The sequence below is a fragment of the Camellia sinensis genome, chromosome 12, assembly GCF_055761805.1.
Source record: "Camellia sinensis isolate YWXY chromosome 12, ASM5576180v1, whole genome shotgun sequence".
Taxonomy (NCBI): Eukaryota; Viridiplantae; Streptophyta; class Magnoliopsida; order Ericales; family Theaceae; genus Camellia; species Camellia sinensis.
In genome coordinates, this window is record NC_138972.1 from 124,567,344 (window position 1) to 124,589,106 (window position 21,763).

Consider the following 21,763-nt stretch of genomic DNA (forward strand, 5'->3'; position numbering starts at 1 on the left):
AATTATCAATAATCAAGTGATTAATTTTTCGATTAAACGAGGCATAAAGGCGGGACTGGGTCCAACCAACAAAACCCTAATTTTGCAGAAGGCAGAAGGTACAAACCGAAAATAACTTGGGTCAGACGCCCAACGCCGAGTGCGAGAGGTTTGGCACTCCATTACCCTCCACCACCACCACCACCACCACCATCACCATCACCATCACCATCACCATCAAACGGTTCTTCCAGATCTGTGTACACAGTTAGGGTTTTGTAACCACCTGTTTGGGGGAACCCCCAATTTCCATTTTCATATTCATTTTCTTTGGAATTCAAACCTTTCTTTCAGTCCTTTGCTTTGCTTTGATTGGGGTAGTGAGAGTGGTAGTGATTAGCGTTCTCTATCCATGGACGGAAACTCGGGCGGCGGCGGAGGAGGAGGAGGCAGCGGAGGCAATAACAATGACGTGGAGCTGCTGTGTAAAACCTTGCAGGTGGAGCACAAGCTGTTCTACTTCGATCTGAAGGAGAATCCTCGGGGACGATACCTCAAGATCTCTGAGAAGACCTCTGCTACCAGGTCCACAATCATAGTCCCCTTCAATGGTATCTCCTGGTTCTTAGATCTCTTCAATTACTACGTCAATTCCTCCTCCGATGATCAGGACATCTTTAGCAAAGAACTCCAGCTCGACACCAAGGTATGCTTATCAAATACCATTTATTTGTTCTAATTCTCTTGAATTGCCTTCACTACTGTGCTTGTTGAGAGTGTTTGTTGTTGTTTGCAGGTGTTTTACTTTGACATTGGCGAAAATAGAAGGGGTCGCTTTTTGAAGGTAACTTTTGACTCTAAATTTATCATCACCTCAACTTCTATGAGAAACATCTTGCAGGAAAATTTACATTTTTTCGGTGGGGGTCAATGATTTAAGTTCTATAAATTATATATGAAAAATTTTACCTAAAAAAAAAAAACATAAGCTTGTACTGTTGCCCTTGACGAGAGGAGACAAACCTAAAATCAGTCATTGATACTCGATTGATAGGGAAAATCTGAAGTATATTTGGTGATGGAGTGGGCTCACTAAATATGTATGTAGACCCCACATCAATGTATGAGGTGCAGACAGGGATGTGTGCTTTATAAGTGAGCATATGAATTATGGATGTATATGTCCCCATCCTTCTCAAACCTATTCTCATGATGAGGATTGAAAACATGAGGAATTTTAACATTTTTTATTGGCAATTTTAATGCCATTTGAATTGGGTTAGGGAGTTGTCCGCTTTGCTTGGTGTGTTTGGAGGGAAAGGAATAAGAGATCTTATGAAAATGATGAAAGCTCAACTTTATTCATGAAAAAAATACTTGTTTTCTCGGCTAAGAGTGAATTTTCATTTTCTATTACTTTTTTGGGGAATTTTGTAGTTGCAAAAAGGATTTATTGGACGGGTATAGTTTTGTCTTCTTGCTTTTGTTTTATACATGTAGTTGTGCCCTTGATGTTGCTCTCCCAAAGATAAGTGATTCAAGCTCTCCCAAAGATCATTCTCTCAAAAGAAAAGAGAGACTAAACCTTATAGCCGTGGATATTTTTTAAAAGCTGGCTTTTGCTTTTGGCCTTTGAGTGAAAGGTGGCTTTTTATTTGTACAAGTTAAAAGTTCATGACAAACACACACACACACACTCTCCCTTTTTGGGAGTTTTTTGGGCTATAAAAGAAAAAGATTAGGATTTAAGCCTTTGCCAAATGAAAAGGCAAATGAATGACACAGTGGCAGACTCTTACATTCTGCCACTTGATAGTAACTGATAAGCATTTGATAAGTGGCTTACATGTAGCCACCCTAACACAGGTCGGTGATGATCTCCTAAAAATAGTCGCCTCAAAGATAAGTGCTTTGAAAGAAGCCACCTCCTCACAATTGAAAACCCTTTTTTTTTTCTTTTTTTTTTTCTTTTTTTTTTTTTAACAATTGAAAAGATCATAGAAACTCTCAACAATACAACCAATGGCAAACTCCTAAAATACATTGCAACTTAAATGCAAGAATAATACTTAATCGTACAGCTTAATGAAAATAATCTAGCTTCCTAATGTCTTTTTTCTTACATTTTCGTTCAAAATGGAATTGGAACAAAAGTGTAGGGTTTTTTAAAATCTTATCTTATTGTTCATAAGCATTATGAAGATCAAGGAAAGAGAAGGTAAAGCATATTTATTTTGTTTAGATGATTTGGCTAGCTTTATCATTGTAGTCAAATCTTTCTAGGATATGAGTTAAAGTACTTTGAACGTATAGAATGCATGGAGTACATCTTTTCTCACCATCCTCAATCTACTTGATTCTTTCCACTAGCATGGCGGCGACATGCGTGTCAGACACGTATTGTCAATTTTTTTAATTATTATTTTTTTGCAAGACATTGGGGACACTTTGTGGACACACCTCAATACACCTTTGCGAGTTTCTTTTTTATAAATTTAGAAAGATAATTTGGGGTAAGTAAAATACATGAAAACAAATAGAAAGGGAAGTGAAAAGTAATAAACATACAAAACCAGGACTAATAATTATCAAATAATTGATACATTGAGGCACTAGCAAAGTTTGATTGACCACAACCAGAATTCAAGATTGTAAAAATTCTATGGAATAGATGCTTATTCAAAGAAATTGTTGTTCCACCAAACATGAGTCATATGCTGGCATGGTCTGGATGACCTGTACTCGCCTTGATGACTTTTATAATGCCTAAAAGGCTAAAAGAGTATGGAGTTATAGATATACCTTTAAACTTATGATGCCTCACATATAAGTTATAATATTTTGAATAGTATCCTATTTCCATCTTTGACTCAATTGTGTACATTAATGCTTAAAATTTAAATTGCTCAAGCTCAAAAGACTATGGTTTTATTTTAACAATCTTTCATTGGGGAACTTCTATTCATTGGATGTTTTAGGTGATACAACTAATTTATTGTTGTCTTTATTTTTGCTTTTTTTTTTTTGGGCACGATTTGCGATGAGTGACATGATATCTTACAATTAGAAGGCTTGATATTTAAAAAAAAAAAAAGGGCATGATATTTGAATTTGAGATAATTTAATCAGAACTCGTGTTTTCATGTATAATATGTTGTGATATGGGTATATCTAACCCAAAAATTGTTTAAATGTTATATACACACTTCAAACTTGCTATAAAGTACATGTTTTTTGGCCTTATTGCATTATTTTCATTTTCAACATCCTAACTTTAAGGTTGACGGAGTGGGAAAAGGTTACAGAGGGATTTTCATTGGGAGGTTGGTGGTAGTTGAATGCCAATTGGTTGGTTAGGAAGCATTTTACTCATGCTTGCATAGGATTTGGATATTTAAGTGGCTTGATTTGTTTAATGAAGCGTTAGGGGGAAAATGGTTGTGGAGGTTTGTTTGAGAAAAAAGATAAATTTCAGAGTGCTTGCCTCTTAGTAGGGATGTATTTAGTATGAGTGGACTATGATGGAGGTCTCCATATGCTCTACTGAGGGCTTGTGGAAAGATATCAAGAAAGAAGTTTTGGTCATTTTCACTATGTATGTGCGACATGGGTTTTTATTACTCCATTTTTTTCCCCTTTCTTTAATTTTTTTTGAGCAAGAGAGGGGAGGAGCTTGGAATAGTTGACTGTGATGGGTTGCTTGAAATCTTTTATTGTGAGCCTTGTGATATGATTGGTTGCATATTGGTTTGGTGGCAGATTGGTTGATAGTTGTGTGTGATGGGTTGCTTGGAATCTTTTATTGTTAGCCTTGTGAACAATAGGGAGATTGAGGCAATGCTAGTTTTTTTGGAATTTGTGTAAGATGTAGGGCTTGGGTGTAGGGAGGATGGACTAGTTGCAATGCGTTCAAGTTCAATAGGTGTGAGGTTAAATCTTACTACAAAAAGTTTATGGGGATTATAAATGGCTCTTTTCCTTTGAGAAACGCATTTTTAATCTAGGGTTAGGGGGTTAGAGAAGCTGTGGCATGAGATGTGGTAGAAATCAAAGGGCTTGGAGAAATTATGGAAAGGATTGGAAAGAGGTAGGGTCCTACTTTAGAACGGTGAGGAGCTTAGTGGCAAGAAACTCCTACTTAGGTGATGTTTCTTACTGAGAAATGCATTTTGGAGCTCCCAAGTAAAAAAACTTGTAAGAAACTTGCTCCCAACTGAAATAGAAACTCTTTAAAATACAAATATCAAAGGAACAAAAGAAAAACGGCTTAAACTTATTATAGTACTTTATATTTACATAATATTTATGCATACTTGACAAAGACAATTTATAATTGACATCAATCTCAAATATTTATTCATATTTTGACACATATACGTTGAAAAAATAGTTGTTAGAATGTGTATATTTAATATATGAAATATTTACACGCTTCCATAGGTGCTCTCACTCTTTGAAACTTTTATATGTCCTTGCTTCCTTGCCCCCACTTTGTGCAACTAAGTTTGGGAGGAGAGTTGAGGGAAGTAGGGGCTTGGTGGAGATAGGAAGGAGGATGAGATAGAGAGGTCACATGGTGGGTATTGGAGATATTTTTGCAGAGGGAAGTGGTTTTTGGTGTGGTAATCATATTGGGTTCGCAAGATTTGATGAGTTGTTATATCGAAAGGGCCTTTTGGAAACTTGTGGTTCCTCAGTTGATTAGAAGCTCTGTTATCAGAATCTTACGATTCGCGATGCGATTCGATTCACGATTCGATACGCAATTTTTGCAAAATCGATACGAATCTATGAGTGAATCTATTTTGGAAGTGAATCTTTAGTGAATCGCACGATTCGTAATCAATTCACGATTCGATTCACTTTTTACGATTCATGCAATTTTTGAAATTATTGTGTTTGACATATTTTCGACTCATTTTTTTTTCATCTTTTTAGTGAAAATGACATAATACAACTTCTAATAGTATTTAATATCAAAATAACCAACATATATGATTTGTTATTGTTTTAGTGATCATGGAATTTTTTATAGGATCCAATCAGATTCAGTCAAACCTAACATATTTTTAACCTTTCTTCTCATTTTTGTCCCCTTCAAAAAATTGTAATATATCTTCTAAAAATGTTTAAGATTAGAGTTACACTATGAATTATCTATTACTATTTTATTAAATTGAATACTACATGTGTGAGGTCAGTTATACCTGTTAAAATGTTTTAGGCTTTAAAATAAAATATCCTAAATAATTCTTTCTTATTATTTGCTCACTCTTACTTAAAAAAGTATATATGCTTATTGTCCAAATATCAATATCGTTGTTAACTATTGTTACTTTAGAAATTAATAGTTTCTATTTGGTTATCACCTTTATTAAGAATGGTTGATAAAAAAATCTATAAAAAAAAAAAAAAAAAAAAAAAGGGTAAGATGGTGATTTTACATAGGAGCCTTTGTTAACTTCTTACTTATTAAATTACGTGATTATCATTCAAAATAATATTTTTGTTGATTTAAGTCTAAATATTTTATATTCATAAGATACATTTAACATATAAATTTGTAGATATATGTTTTTAAGTGATTTAGAAAAAGTGACCGAATCATTACGATTCACGATTCGATTCAATTCGCGATTCGGTACGAGACCATTTCAATTCACGATACGAATCCCGATTTGACAACTATGATTAGAAGTTTTTTCGATAAGATCTTTTGCAATGAGTATGGTTTTTGTTATGGTATTGGGCTTCAATGGAATTCTGCAATGAATTTAGATGGACCTGGCAGTTTTTAATTTTGGTTGGGCTCATAGTTGCATGAAGCGGGAGCAGGGGTAGGGGCTAGAGCGGGAGTGAGGGACCTACAGAAGAGTTTAAGGTTGGCGGCAGGAGCAAAGGTGGGGGCAGGAGTGGGAGCGAGAAGTGTGGCTCTCTTGAGAGTTTCTTGCGACTTGTCTTCCAGTTTCTTGTAATCCTTTTTCTTCTTAATTACCAATGATAAGGGAGGTTGTTTAACTCAAGATCAAATTAAACTAGTTGTTAGGAAGATTATTGATTTGAGAATGGAAGGCATGATTGAGGGTTGTGCTAGTCCTAAGATGTATGGGTCGAAGGTTTTTATGAAGGAGAAGGAGAAGGGAAAGAGGATTAAGTTGTCTAGGAAAGGAGGAAGTCCAATTAATTATGATAGACAATAGGGATGTGAGTCTCTAAAGTGGCATGGTGGGAGGAGGAAGTCTTTCAGTTCCTTTTTTGTCTTCATGGATAAGTTCAAAAGGTAGTTTTAAGGAAAAGTATCCAGATATCAAATCCACTTTCGTTATTGGAAAGGTTGGAGGTGATAAATGGAAGTTGATGATGAAAGCTGAGAATGCATCATTTGTTTAAGGTTTTTTGTTAGTTGTGGTGTCTATTGTTTGTATTTTGGTCTTGGGATTATTTGTGTACTGTTTTCTTTTTCTTTTTTCCTCATTGTATGAGGGTTGTGCTCCCTCAGCACATTCTCTAATACAATTTGTTTTTTTGATCCCACAGAGAAAAGGAAAAAGAAAAAAAGAAAAAAAAAATGTTTGGATTTTGAGTCTATCGTGCAGCTGGATCATGGGAAGGATCTATCCTCCTTTTGAGTAGATAGTTGGAGGTATAGGTTTTGTTTTGTATATGTCGCATTCATAGGTCAGGGCCCTTATGTCATCATTTCATTAACACAACATTTTCCTCTTCAAATGCCCTATACACCAAAAGAATTAACACACACAACATATTAGGATAGCAATAGGATAAATGCGTCTTTACTACCATGTCATTCCCGAAATCATTTTCCTCTTGATTCAGAAGTTGCTTGCCAGCTTCCTAGCTTGCTCATATTGTGTCAAACGGCATCAGATTTAGTGCTCATGTTAAATAAACTTCAAGGTCTGTCTATATTTTGTTGAAGTTACTACTTTTGTGAATTTTTTCTCAATAGCGGAAGCTGGTCCTGTAGAAGGTAAGTTAATTCTTCTTCCAATAACCTGTGCTATACACTTAAATGGTACAAAATGTCATGGAACACTGTTAAAACCAAACCAAACCAAACCAAGCCTTGTGTCCCAATCAATCAGTATCGGCTACATGAATCATTTTCCTCCATTCTGCTCTATCAAGGGCCATATGCTCAGTTAAAAGTAAATTCATGACCACATTTTAAAAGTTGGCAGATATATTGGAGCTGCAATTTTTCTTTTTTTAATAAATATATTGGAGCTGTGACTTATTCAAACTTTTAAGGATGCTGGCTTGAATTGAGGTGAGAATCATTGGGGCTTCTAATGCTAAGAGCCACAGTATGATGCTTTTTCTGTTTTGTATGTTATCTGAGATTGCATGTCTCTAGTGTTCAAATTCTCTCTGCTGAAACTGTGAATGGAAGACAATTTGAAGGGTTTACCTGTTTATTTCTCTTTGAAAATTCCAAAGAATTTAGCTGTACTCTGAACTAACAGAGTTGTGTGAGCAGGTGTCTGAAGCTTCTGTTAGTAGAAACCGCAGCACTATTATTGTTCCAGCAGGAAGTGCCCGGGATGAAGGGTGGGTAGCGTTCAGGAACATCTTGGAAGAGATTAATGAATCATCAAGCCTTTTTATACTGCCCAATCAGGTGTCTTCACATGCACTAATCCCCTCTTTTTTGTTTAAGAGGTGCCTCGCTAGCTAATGCCTCCTTTGTTTCTTTACTCACTTTTCTTGGGTTCCCGCATGTGTGTGTCACATCAGCAAAAATCTGAGACCTCAGAGCGCCTTGTTGGGCTATCAGATGATGTGGGAGCTGGCTTTATATCAGGGCACAGTTCCCAACCTGCCCCCGCATCTGAATTGAACGTAGACAGGTCAGTTGATTTGCCTCCACCAGATGAAATTGGTAACTTGGCAGTATCAAAGGTGATCAGGGCTGACCAAAAGAGGTTCTTCTTTGATCTTGGGAGCAATAACAGGGGGCATTTCTTAAGAATTTCCGAGGTCTGAAAATTGTTTTCTTTTGATGTCGTAAAGATAACAAGTTTGTATTATTAGGTTTGATTTACCAATATTCTGAGGTTTCTTTATCATAATTGCAGGTTGCTGGTTCTGATCGCTCCTCCATCATTCTCCCGCTTTCAGGGCTGAAGCAGTTTTATGAAATGGTGGGTCACTTTGTAGAGATCACTAAAGATCGAATTGAAGGAATGACCAGTGCCAATGTTAGGACACTGGACCCTCCTCAAAGATGAATGCTAGGACTTGCGGGTTTGGTGTGATAAATTGCGAACAATGAAGGGTTTTCAGATCCACATGACTGTTTGTTTGACTATGGGTTGCAGTAATGATCTCATTGTGTTTAGTTGTTTTATTTCTCGTTATTTTAGGTTGCGTAAGGAGAGAATATTTGCGAAGCTTGATTTCAAATAGAAAATAATGGAGAAATAAACAAGCCATGATGTAACTGTCAGTACATTAGGGTGGCATATTATTCGTCTATATCTACAATAATTGTCAATATGTAGAAATTAAAACAAATAATGCAGGTTCGTTTTCAAGCATTTTTATGTATTGTAATTGTGTTAACTTGCTTATTTGGAAGGTGAGGGTTACATTTTCTGGTAATCCGTTGTTGGGATGATTTTATCCTTGCACAGTAATAGAGAAATTTCTTTGGTGGTGGTGGTGCAAGTAGCATGAGGCGGTTGATGGTGGTAGTTGCTATGGCGATAAATGTGGTTGTGGCAGCGATGGCGGGTGGTGGTTAAATTTCTTCGTAAACTGACAAATTTCTTCTTGTTAGAAATATCAATGGCAGTGGTGGTTAAATTTATTGGTCTTCACCCACCCAAAAAATTTTTTAGGTCTTGATTAGTAACAGATATTTCTAGCAGCGAAGGTGATTGTGGTGGTGACATAATTTTGTTTAGTAACAAAATTTACTCCGACTAATAATAGTGAAATTTAAAAAACATAAAACTCAAAAAATTTGTTTTAAACAGATTCTTTGTTAAAAATGTTATGGTGGTGGTGGTGGTGGTGGTGGTGGTGGATGGTAGGAGATGGTGGTGGTGAATTTCTGTATTTTGTATTACAAATTTCTCAGTTCAATAACAGAGATATTTCTATGTTTTGTAGCATTAATTTTTTTTTTTTAAAAGTATCGTTCCAATGAGAATATTTGTTAAATTTTTTTTGAAGAGAATGTATAAAAATTTGTTTGGTTATATGCTTTAAAAATTATTTTGAAATTTTAAAATTTAAGATGATTTAATATTTTATTATAATTGAATAAATATATATGAAAGAAAGTGATTGATTGATTGATGTGCATATGGAAAAGTAATTTTGATTTTTTTTCTTTAAAATTTCAATTAAACATGTTTTTGAATTTTTTTTATTCCCTAAAAACACGATTCGAGAGACAAACCAAACATACCGGTAATTTTTGTGAATAGTTTAGTTACACAACTGCTTTATAACTTTTCTCAAAAAAAATACTTGGGAGGAAGTCAATTTCCTCAAGTGGACTAGTTTATAATACAGATTCTCAAGCTTCAACCTCATATCCTCAGTATCCTGCACCTAAATCAAAACATCTTATCACAGATCCAAGTACAATAGATCAATTTAAAAGTCACCACAATCCATTATCAATTTAGAATATAATCAAGTAATATTTCAGTCCCATCCCATGTCATTTGTGTTTTAACTTACAAAAGCAAGTATTTAGGGATTACAAACAGTCTAATAATGGACCAATAACAAGTTACACCACACAAGTAAGAAATGAATACTGAACAAATCTCTAAGAACCATTACCCTCATAACCTCGTGCCTTATCCCTGAAATTTCTTTATTGAAAATTTATCAGGTGCAAAACAATCTCAGGATCAAGAATCTTGGGGGGTTTCAAACCTAGTAGGAGTGTCAATGCCCATCATGCAGCAAAGGCCTGATATTAAAATTATAAGCAAAACAATCCCCTGAACATCACAAGAAGAAACAATATCAGAATGAAGTGCATTTCATAAATGCCATTAGATAAAACCACAAAATAAAGATACAGAAGGATTGCTTCTGGGCTATGCATTTGGATGGCAAGAATCTTTAACGAAAATGGAAATCTCATTATTAGGAATTGCATTACCGCTACCAGTAATAAAATTCTTGTGTCAATATTCAAGCGTTGGTTTCATTAGGAAATATGTATGAAAAAATGATAAAATTTTAAAATTTGGTAGGCCCAACTATAGTTTTTACTCTTGGAGCACAAAACATTCCTCCAACAATCTTAGATTCTCAAGGGAGAGTGGGAAAATCAGATTCCTACTTAGTTTGGGAATGTGATTCTAGCTTGAATAGGTTCTCAATAAATCATATTTTTATTCCAATCCATTCCAAACTGAAATCATGGGTAGTAAAATCACATTCCATTCTTACTCAAGATTCCTGTCATCCAAACTGAGCAAGACACAATCCCTGTGTTTCACACTCATCCGTAGTTAAACGTGGATTTCACCAAAAGGAAAAGATAGCGAGTGACTTACAACTAGGAGTCCTTCCAAAAGTGATGATTTTATCTCGCAAACTCCATCACAAACCCTCGAATCAACTGCTTCATTTCCCGGGCTACTTTCTGCAAGAAACCTTTCTAGCTCCCGAAAAGAAGGATACTGAATTGACCTAACTGGATCTGAAACATAGAGAACCGTATATCTTGCCCCAGACTGCTCCACAGAATTGATAAGCTCGGAGAAAATCTGCCCTGCATGTTTGACCAAACTTTTTTTATAAATATTCCAGCTAAAATGACATGTTAAAGGACTATAAAACTAAATTATCTTCAATGCCTGCATGAGCTATTGTGTCAACATACTTTCAGAATGTGAGCTTCCTTGGCAGGCCACAACCAGATCTGCCTGCCCCTTCGGTCTGTTTTCCATCCTTGAAACTAGATAGTCCTGCTCATATTTCATTGTGAGAAAACAGCATTAAACCTTTCCCATACACCTGCTATATTTTTTAATGAATTTCATAAAATTACTGATTATATACTAGATAGTTACATTGACTGTGTGCAAGTCTGCAAGTTTTTCATAATTTCCTCCCTCTAAAGAACAGGACTCCAGGAAAGCAATTTTACTGGCACCAAAATTATGCCCACAAGTTTCTGTAAACTCTGAAATCAACATACTTTCCATCACCTCTTCATTCTCTGAAGCAGCAATATAGGGGAATGCCAATGAAAAATTGGCCCTTGTAAAAGAGACCTGCTCATCAAGATGAAGTCGTAACCATGAGGCACAAGTTGGAGGCAATTTTTAGTGTTGGAAACCTGACTCATTATCACTAATGGAGGAACTAGTTCAGCACAGTCAAGATGGGTTACCTTGAGAAAGTCCACAAGTTCTGAGTCTGCATGTTTGGCTCCAAAAATATCCGACGATTGTAACTATGGATGAGAAAGGATAAAAAATCAGTAGCCAGTAACAGAAACAGCAGCTCAAGGATTGCAATGTTCTCTAGTGAAAACAAGAAATTTGAACAAATCCAAAATCTTTCTAGACACAGTCAATTATTTTTTTTTGATTCAAAGGAAATAAAACAAGAGCAGGAAAGAAACAATGGACACTAAGTCCTAACACAAGATGCCCCCACCATGTCTGCTATCAACAGACTTACAATGGCACTTGGTGCGTCATCAAGCACTACCAGATTGTCTTGGTGGGTAGCTCCTAAATTTGCTAGTCCATCTGCGCATTTGTTGGCCTCTCTAGGTGTGTAACTGATGGAGCAATTGCACCTGTGCATGAGAAATTTGGTGTCTTCGAGGAGAGCTCGTTGCGCAAAATTTGGAGGAGTGTCCCCTTAGTTCCCACCCATGGGGCGAATGGAATCCAATCCAAAAAGCAGTAAATAAATGAATTTGTACAGACTTCCTTATGAAGGTTGTGTAAGGCACGCACATTGGCTTCTAATGTGCCACTTCCATGAAACCATTAAATTTGTTTTCCTCTCAAATATAGTTATTTCATACATTTTATTATGTCTTACATAATAAATGTTTTTTTTATTATTATGAACGCAACGCAACCAAACAAAATAAACAAAATTTGCAGTCTGAATATATGTGAAGAGCTCCTGAATGTATTTTACCCAAAAGCTTTGTCGTTTTAATTGGCAGAGAGCATTAAACAAAATGAAATAAAAACGATTCACACTTTTACCACTAAACTATACCTGCAGAATTTGCACTATAGTGCCAGGAACAAGAAGAAGAAAGTACGGGACAAACATATCAATATGATGCCTTCCATAATTCATATTTCATTTCACCCAAAGATTGGAGATTCTTACCTCTCTCCCAACAAAAAGAAGTGCAAGATCCAGAGGCTGTTGAGCTTCATTCCCCGAACACTGAGGAAAAGAAACTATTATAAGAGATCAAGGCTGCCCATGCAAAAGCATTATTACCATTTATTTTGCAAAGAAATGACACAAAAATAGATATACTTGAACGAGAGAAAAATTCAATCAAATTTGAAAGGTAAGAAATACACAATACCAGTAAGCTAGACCAGCCCCCTTCAGACATAACAGAATTGGCTAACTCCTTTGAAGAGAGAGTTTGATAATTTACAGCTTCCTTCATTCTGCTGTTTAACAATCTGTACTATTGTACATTAGATTCAAATTTGAAAATACCAATATAACATAATAGAGGGTGCAAGAGAAACATGAAGTTCAGCATACATTCCAACCAAAGACAAAGTTTAATACCTCAGCAACTAAGAAGCATGGACACAAACACGGACATGGCGATTTAAAAAAAATGAGGACACAAACATGGCAGGTACACAACCATTGTTTTTAAAACCAGAATTGACCGACTGGTTGAACCGTTGACCAGTCCAAGTTCTAGTTTGCGCTAATCATCAAAACCGGAAGCTCTTAAGAACCAGCGTCTTTTAGGAGAACTGTATGAACTAGCGGTTAAACCAGTCAATCATAAGAACCGCCACCAGTTCAGGTCAACCGGCTGATTCATGTCACAAGTCACAACATAAAAAGGTGCAGGGCTGGAAACTTGAACTTGTTATCACTGTGAGAAAGTCCTAGCCTCCCGCCACTGAGCCATGCACTGCTTTTGAGATAAACGTTGAGATGCATATTATTTATTATATTTGTACCCCAAAAAAAATAGCATAAAATTTTAAATTTTGAATTAAAACTAAATTGATAATATAAATAAATACATTTGTTTAATTTTAACGACTATATTTTATTTATTCATAATTATTAATATATTTATGATGTAATTGTGACATCACAGTTTGATTCCAATTGACTCAACGGTTGAACCACTAACCCTTGATCTAGTCCCTTTTCTGGTTTACTTAACAATCTGGGTTTCAAAACATTAGACACAACAATAAAAATATATATATACATATTTTAATTTGCAATGTAGATTAATATTACATCAAAAAACAATTAAAATTAACAAAAATCAAAACTAATTCAATTTAAAAACAAAGCAAAAACAAAAGCAAACACGAACACGAACACAATAAGAATTAACTTAAGACAAAGAAGTTATCATCCAATGTATCATTAGTTCATTGCCATCTAGGCAAAAAATAATAAACATTCTACATTCATCAAAAGCACTAAAGAAGAGCGGGGTGGGAGGGAAGGGAACTAGTTGGTGTGTCCCACTATGTCTTAGAAAACAAATTAACTAAACAAAGGGACATGTCAGCCGGCGTGTCTGACACCAGGAGTTGAGAAAGAAGATAACTAAAAGAAACAAATAAATAAAGATCCACCGTCAAGAATGAAATTTTGCTCCCAATGCCCCTTTTCACAGAAAATTGAGAGATGAATTGATGTATTTATTAAATCTGTAGGCACTAACGGCGCTCGAACCCATAACTTCTGCCTTCACAGGGCAGTGCTCTGACCAAGGGTAAAACTTTGTAGTGTACACTCAAATATTATAATTCAAAATAAATCTTTTGCCCTTTTGCACCTTTTCGCCACTTAAGTTTTGTTGCTTAAATTAATTTCACTAGGATAGTCAAAAGAAAATACAATAATTTTACCTATTCAAGAGTAGTAAAAAATCTAGCCAAAATAGCTTGTAAAAACAATGATAAGGCGTCCCAAAGTGCAATAAACATAACATAGTTTCACTAGGTTGTGCAAAACTACTGATGATGTAGCAATGAATCAAATAGTTTTCAGCATTCTTTGTTAGGTTTCATCATATAATATGTTACATTTGACACATAATTCATGACATACTGAGATATAATCATTGTTCCCTAGTTATACGATTGTTTTTCTCTGAGTAGAGAATACAGTAAGTCAAAAGAATATGAGAGATAGCTCGTTAGAATAGAAAAAGTAGGATAGTGCAAGTGGGTGGTGGAAGACCTTCTATCAGCTCAACATTGGAGAAGATCAATGGAGGAGTTTCAAGTTGCAAGAAAGAGGCAAAGAAGTAACTCGTTCATTGCATTGGTGCATTATGGGTTGTTTTGGGTCTGCAAAAAGATGAGAGAGGTGTCTCAATAAGGTAGGGGCTTCTATAAATGTTTAAGGGGTAGAGATCACCACGTGGAAGCTTTAAGCCTTGGAAATGAAATGCGGGGGACAGATTTTTGGAAGTGGAAGTGAGAGGAAAGTAAGCTTACATTTAGACAACAATCAACACAAGTTACAAGGGGTTGATGAGGCTAGTTGGCATGGGGAGGATCTGTAGACATATCTTAGAGTAGCAATAGCAAGTAGCGACAAAGGGGGAGTTTGAGAAGTTGGCTATTTTAGTAGGTTATTTTAGTTTTTGGCTATTTTAGTAAGGCTAAAAATAGTTGTGTTTGAGAAGATAGTTGGATTTTTTTGTAATTGGATATGATGTTTGTGAGAGAAAAAGTGAAATGATTATATGTTTGATGTGACATTTTGTCTTATTGTCTATTTTAACCTATTTTGTCTATTAGTGCTATTTTAGCCCAAAAAACCAAAAAAATCCTTTCCCAAACAAGGCCAAAGGTGATGACTGTTTGGTGCAGCTTAAAAGCTGCTTATTTCAGCTTTCAGCTTAATTTAATCTATTTTGATGTGTTTGGTTTAGCTTATAGCTTATAACTTATAGCTTTTTGGAAGTCAGAAATCAGCTTATTCTTTAAGTGGGGCAGGAGATGCTTAATTTATAAGTCAGAAATCAGCTTATGTTCATAATTATAAGCTATAAGCTGTTTAGACATAAGCTATAAGCACTTTCCCACAGCTCTACCAAACAGGGCCGAAGTTCAATACAATTTGCTTATAGAAGACAAAGAGTTTTTTCAGATGAATAGGTGGTGGTGGGTTGTGCCAAATGGCAATAAGAAGGATGAAGGGGTGGAAGATGAGTCTTGTTTGGTTTATCTCTAGACAAATATAAAGACAGGTTGAAGCATATTAGGGGCATGTGGACTTAATGGATGACTAGGAGCATTTTATCGGTAGAAAGCTATTCTCCTTTGGTGTTGCTTAGGCCTCGTTTGACAAGTGATTTTTTTAGCTAAAACGCCAAAAAGTCACTAAAAAAATCAAAAAGCCAACAACTCGTATCAAAAAATCAAAGATTCATTTTTTTCTCTACTTTTTGCACATCTTTTCATAAAAAGTCAAAAAGTCATCCCAAACATACTAGTTTTTTTTACCTCACATTTTAGCCAAAAAGTCAAAAAATTACTAAAAAAGCCTGTTCCCAAACGAAGCCTTAGTCTAGAGAAAGATTTCCAAATAATAAAAAATGGGTATCTTTTTTGTTTAATAAGATAATAATGTATTAAAATCACCACGTAGGGGTGCACCCATGTACACTAGAGGTAAATATAGTGTAAAGCAACAAAAACACTACTATAGGGCCCTCACCAAAATTGAGCTCTCCTAAGAAATCTACCGAATCAAAAGATGTATAAGAAATTTTCTCTTCGACCCAAAAGTGAAAAAAAAAAAGAAAGTAGATATAACATAAGTTTATGAATCATTGTCTTTGCCGCAGTTGCAAAACATCTAGATTGTCAAACCAAAAGGAGCCACCTATCCCTGAGTGTGGGACATCATGCAAGAATAAGCTAGCACCCAGGGTTTGACAACACCATATAAGGAAGCCTGCTCCAAGCATGAAGACAACAAGCTATTTGCAACAAATGAGTGACCTCCTTTGGTGAGCTCAAAAGCACTCTCTACTCTTAACTCTCACTTCCTCCGCCTTCAGCGTTCCCTTGCCATCTCAGTACGTACAATCTGCCAAAGGATCCCCACTCCAAAACCTCAAGGCTAACCATCCACGAAAACCAATATGATCTCTATTCTAATGATTTTCAGATTTTGGAATTATAGTTTGTTTGAGTGAATGGAAAATTTGAAGATATTACAAAATAAGTCCAAGGAAAAATAATCTTTGATGATGGCATATGAAACTCTAGACTGAAAGTAACTCCATCTACTGAAAACTAGACAACATACCACCGTTGATTTTGTTCCGTTGTCAAATAATTAAGTTCTATGCATTTTTTACATATCAATTCCATTTATAACTAAGTGTCAACCAAATTCATATGTTTGAAAATGGTCAATCAAATACACTGACAGATTGACCAAAATGTTGGAGGTAAGGGTCAAACCAGACACACAACACATGTTATCAGTAACTTGAAAAAGAGACATACTAGATCCCTCTTCGTGTAACTTGAAAAAAGTGACATCAACGGGTTGGGATGTTTTGGGTTTCGCGGGCGAATCTTGATTGTACTAAACTATTTCAATGATGCAAATTTATACTTTATCCTAACCTTGACTCTCTTTTTTTCATTAAAATCGGGTTGGGACAAATCCAGTCGGTTCGGGTAAATTTGCCATCTCACTTAGTGCAAGATCTTTGTCCAATCAAACAAGAGGAAAAGTGAGATAATGAGGAGTAAATTTGAAAGACCTTTCCTTTCTAGACAGATTGTTTTAAATAGCATGAGGTGACACAAAACACGTAATAATACAACAAATAGAGTTATTGGCGACCAAAAAAAAATTAAAAAATTAAAAAAAAAAAAATCAAATTTCAAATTGTAAAACTAGGTAAGTTCATAATCCTATTATACTAAAAACATCAAAGTATGTGTTTTTCATAAAATTTAAAAAATAAAATAAACTAAAAAATTATTTCAATTACAATTTAATAATTGCATACCCATCTTGGTGAGACGACCAGAGAAACGCAGGTACCGTGGATGGGAGGGTCAGCCCCGACGGTAGCTGAGCCACGACAAGCAAGATTGTCACCACTCCCACTGCAAGATTTCTCATCATACTCCTACGCTGGACTGAAGATCCTGCAAGCAACAAATCAATTATACAAATCAGAAACCAAATCTTAGATCACCCGATAGTTATGTCAGAATCAAAACAATCAGACAATGAATTATAAAAATCCCAATTCATGAAATCTAGCCCCAATCCTTCAAACTTGGTATTGGAACTGCCATGTCTATTGTGGAACACATCGATTAGGGTTAGATGCAATTCATACGAAATTTTTTGAGGCAGAATCTTCAAAATCTTTACCTGAATCAGAGCTTCGAGTATAAAAACTAATCGTGGTGGTATGTAGAGGACGAAACCTGAATCAGAGTTTCTGAAGTACAAGCGAATCCGGGTGGTATACAGCACCAAACAGGGTGATACCCAGGTCGATCTTCTAAGCTTTTATATCTTTTTTATTAGGGCAAATTAAATATACACCCCTCGAGGTTTGGCTAAATTACAAATACCCCTGAGGTTTGAGAAATTACGAATTCCCCCTGAATGCTATATTTGCATAAGAAATTAGGGGGTAATTTGTTATGAAATATAAACCTCAGGGGGTAAATTATTATGAAAATACAAACCTCAGGGGGCGGGATGTAATTTCCGAAACCTCAGGGGTATCTGTAATTTAACCAAACCTCGAGGGGTGTATATGTAATTTGCCCTTTTTATTATTATTATTATTATTATTATTATTATTATTATTATTAATTTCAACTTTTTTGTTATTATTATTATTATTATTATTATTATTATTAATTTCAACTATTTAGATTTTGAGGAAATTGAAATTTTTTAGCTGCCTTTTGGCAATGACTTTTTTAATTAATGTTTTTTGAGTGGAGATTTTTTTAGTTTGGGACAAAAATGTTCTTTGGAAATAATGTTTGGATTTTTTTATTTTTGTAATAGAAAAAGTGAAATATTTATAATTTTATTGACTTATTTAACTTATTTTGTCCTTTGTGCTTTTTTTAGTTCCATCCAACTTAGCCAAACAAAACCTTAGTTTTATCAATTTAAAACTTAATTTTTATTTATTTTTAATTTAAACTGTCATTCTAATTTCGTTACGTAAAATTAATCAAAACGCATATGTTTTAATCATTTAACTTAATGTAAGTATATATAAAATGTCTCATATATTATATTTGTTGAGTTTAATAACTAAAATATTTTTATTATTATTTTTATTTAACATAAATAGGCATATGATTAGATTGAAAATAAATTAAGAAATTTAAATTTAAATTGACAAAATAAAAACAAAATCTTAACTTATTTTATTATAAAAGTCAATCAGTTTTTCCTTTTTCTTTTTTTGGTAATTACCTCTTAGGTTTTTTTTAAAAAAATATTTCACTTAATGAATCTCAATTGCATATGATTGCCCAAATTAGTAATTATTGAAAGTTAATTTGATTGACAAAAAATTTATATTTTAGAAGAAGGTGAACAAATATGATGACGAAGGAGACAGACCTATGGAGAATAACATGGATATTTGGTTATAAAATAAGATTGTATAATAAATTAAGCAATACATATGAGTGTTTTAACATATGATTTAAATTGTTTAAATTGTATAATTTTATTTATTAAGTTAGATTTTCACTATTATTCAGAAAAGTGGGGTAAAATCTTTATATATATATATATATATCCTTTATGCATTCCTATATGCATTCTATATGATTTAATATTTTCAAAAGATTACATCATAAATGTGTGTTTTTTAGAACTCTCAAATAAGCCACATATATATTCTCATTTTGTTTTTGATGTATTTATTGATCTTTTTACATAATTATGTAAACAAATATATATATAGTTTTACTGTATGTTTTGTGTAACCGAATTTTAAAAGTAAACAAATAAAAAATAAATTTTTATTCATATAAAGTTATTATATGAATTATCTAAACAGTTCTATACCAATTAATATAGTTCATTCCCTCCTAATCTAACCATCTATCAAATTATAATTATTTTATTTATTTTAATAAATAAATCACAATGACCTTTCATGAAATTTATGATAACTACATTTATCACTTTTGGGGTTTTTTAAATGGCATTGTCATATTTCTTGCTTCTAAACATTGTTTTAGATTTCATTCAGTGTGTTTGATTTCAATTTTTTAAAAATTAAGTATTTTGTTTTTCATATTTTTTATTTTTAGTGAATATTTTTAAAATTTTATGCAATTTTTTTACTTTTTTAGATGGACCCTACTTAGATGTATCTAAATAGTAAATTATTTGTGGAAAAAATATTTAAAAAAATTAATAAATATACAAAAATATAAAAATTGTATTGAATTTTCAATTTTTTTGTATTTTTTGTATTTAGTGAATTTTTAGAAGATTTTTTTCACAAATATTATATTTTCTAAGTGTATTTATGTTAGGTATGTTTAAAAATTGTAAAAATTGATTAAAATATTAAAAAAATAGTAAAAAAAATACGAAAAATGAAAAAGTACAATTGTTTGAAAACTGAATTCTGAAAACTGAAAATAAGCACAGTAATTATTTTTTGTTACTTTGCTGTCCAAAAAAAATGTTAGAATAAGCATTATTTTTTTATAAAATCCCCCCTCTACCATTTATTATAAATAGAGACTAATGGTACAATAAAAAAAAAAAAAAAACATATAAATTCTCTAACAACAGTAAAAAAATTAGTATTTCTTAAAGAAACCAGTTTTTTAGAAATTTATAAACACGTCAAAAAACTGATTTTATTTTTAACATGTACAAAAAAAAAATCAAAAACATAAAAATAAAAAATAATAAAAAAAGACATTCTTTTTATCAATAATACTACACAAATTAGTCTTTTGTAAAGAAAGCCAATTTTTTCTTTTTATTTTATAAACACAGCAAATAATTGATTAATTTTTGTAACACAAATTTTTTCTATAAAAAATGTAATTCTGAATTATTTTTTAAATATGTCATCACGTAGTAAAGTAACTCACGGTAGTTAGGGGTGTTCGCGGATCGGTTTTGTGCGGTTTGCGGTTTGGTTTTGACCCGTCCGTATCTATGCGGTTTGGGAAAAAATCAACCCGCAACCGCCTGCAGTGCGGTTTGCGATTTATGCGGATAGGGTTTGCGTATGTGCGGGCGGTTTGCGGTTTACACTTTTTTCTTTAAAAATTAATTTTTGAGTTTTTTTTCCCATCGAATTTAGGCATCAGATTCATTTTATATATTTGTGATTATTTGGCAACAAATTTCTGATGAGTTTACAAATAAAAATTGAATATCAATGCATTAAATGAAAGTACCTAAAACAAATAGACTCTATACTAGCATTTTTGCCATGAAAAAAATGTATATCGATGCATTAAAAAATATATATCAATGCATTAAAGGTTGTACGCAATTAGAATTGCCAGTTCAGTAATCAATAATCAAACTAGAAGCTCCATCGACCATCAGCAGAAAAATTTTATTAGAAAAAAGTGGATGAGTCACTAATGAAAATATATAAGAAATCAAGTTTAGGACTTGATAATTCTACGGCATTAAGAAAGTTGAGAAATACTTAAAAATAAGGATCCTAGTGTCATAGAAAACATAATGGGGCTCCTGTTAAAGTTACAAAGTTGGTATATAAAAAAATAATAATAATAACAATAATAATTAAAGTGCGGACGGTTTTTGCGGTTTGCAAATTTAAACCGCGACCCGCCCGCAACTTGCAAATTTGTCATATTTTAAACCGCATCCGCCCGCATTATGTTTGCCAAACCACCCACCCATTTGTATGCGGATTGGGCGGGTTGAGCGGCCCGAACGGTTCGGATAAACCGTTGCCCAACCCGTATTTGCAACTTTTTGTTACAATTATTTTGAAGTTAAATAATTTATTTATATAAATGTTAGTTAGACATTTCATAAACCAATGAGTAAATGTTATAATTAACTAAAAAACTTACACCATTTTTAAATTTAAATTTTTCTGAAATAAAATCTTAACTATATATTTTTTATTAATTTATAATACTTATAAATTTATTTTAATTGTTGATCTAAATTATCTGTCAATTTCCGTTAAGTGAAATGAAAAAAATACACTTTTGTGATTAAACTCAAGGTATACATGCATAAAACATTTAAAATACTAATTTTTGTCAAATTTATTTAATAAAAATATACTAAAATCAAAGAAGTTAGGGGAATTTAGCTAAAGTCACTTCATAGTAAAATTTTAGAAAAATTAGTCTAGGGTCCCTCTCCCACTTTTCGTAATAGAAGAGATCCACAAAATTATTTTTTAATATCTAAGCTCCTTCAACCCCAAACTCATATATCACAGAGAAATTTAAGAAGTCTCTCTCTTCTGACTCTCTGCTCTTTCTCTCTCTCTCCTACATCAACCCCAAACCCTAGCTTCTTCCTTCATTCTCGT

General features: G+C 33.5%; 2 protein-coding genes across 4 annotated transcripts; one reads left to right on the forward strand and one right to left on the reverse strand.

Annotated features, from left to right (window-relative positions):
• Positions 1-8,540, forward strand: LOC114266554 (purin-rich alpha 1). Its single transcript, XM_028207464.2, has 5 exons — positions 1-685; positions 776-823; positions 7,481-7,621; positions 7,738-7,980; positions 8,079-8,540. Exons 1-5 carry the CDS (start codon positions 392-394, stop codon positions 8,229-8,231), a joined length of 879 nt encoding a protein of 292 aa, XP_028063265.1. The 5' UTR covers positions 1-391; the 3' UTR covers positions 8,232-8,540.
• A 1,068-nt stretch (positions 8,541-9,608) lies between these two features.
• LOC114266553 (uncharacterized) lies at positions 9,609-17,841 on the reverse strand. Of its 3 annotated transcripts, none has more exons than XM_028207462.2 (9): positions 17,599-17,841; positions 17,225-17,366; positions 12,548-12,650; positions 12,340-12,399; positions 11,372-11,434; positions 11,049-11,252; positions 10,859-10,943; positions 10,530-10,747; positions 9,609-9,965 (listed from the first exon to the last, which is right to left on the reverse strand). In XM_028207462.2, exons 2-9 carry the CDS (start codon positions 17,341-17,343, stop codon positions 9,873-9,875), a joined length of 945 nt encoding a protein of 314 aa, XP_028063263.2. In that variant the 5' UTR covers positions 17,344-17,366; positions 17,599-17,841; the 3' UTR covers positions 9,609-9,872. The 3 variants fall into 3 exon arrangements, with proteins under 3 accessions (XP_028063263.2, XP_028063264.2, XP_082753748.1); XM_028207463.2 differs by having other exon boundaries at positions 12,548-12,638; positions 17,599-17,737; XM_082897622.1 differs by having other exon boundaries at positions 11,665-12,399; positions 17,599-17,713.
• Positions 17,842-21,763: the final 3,922 nt, after the last annotated feature.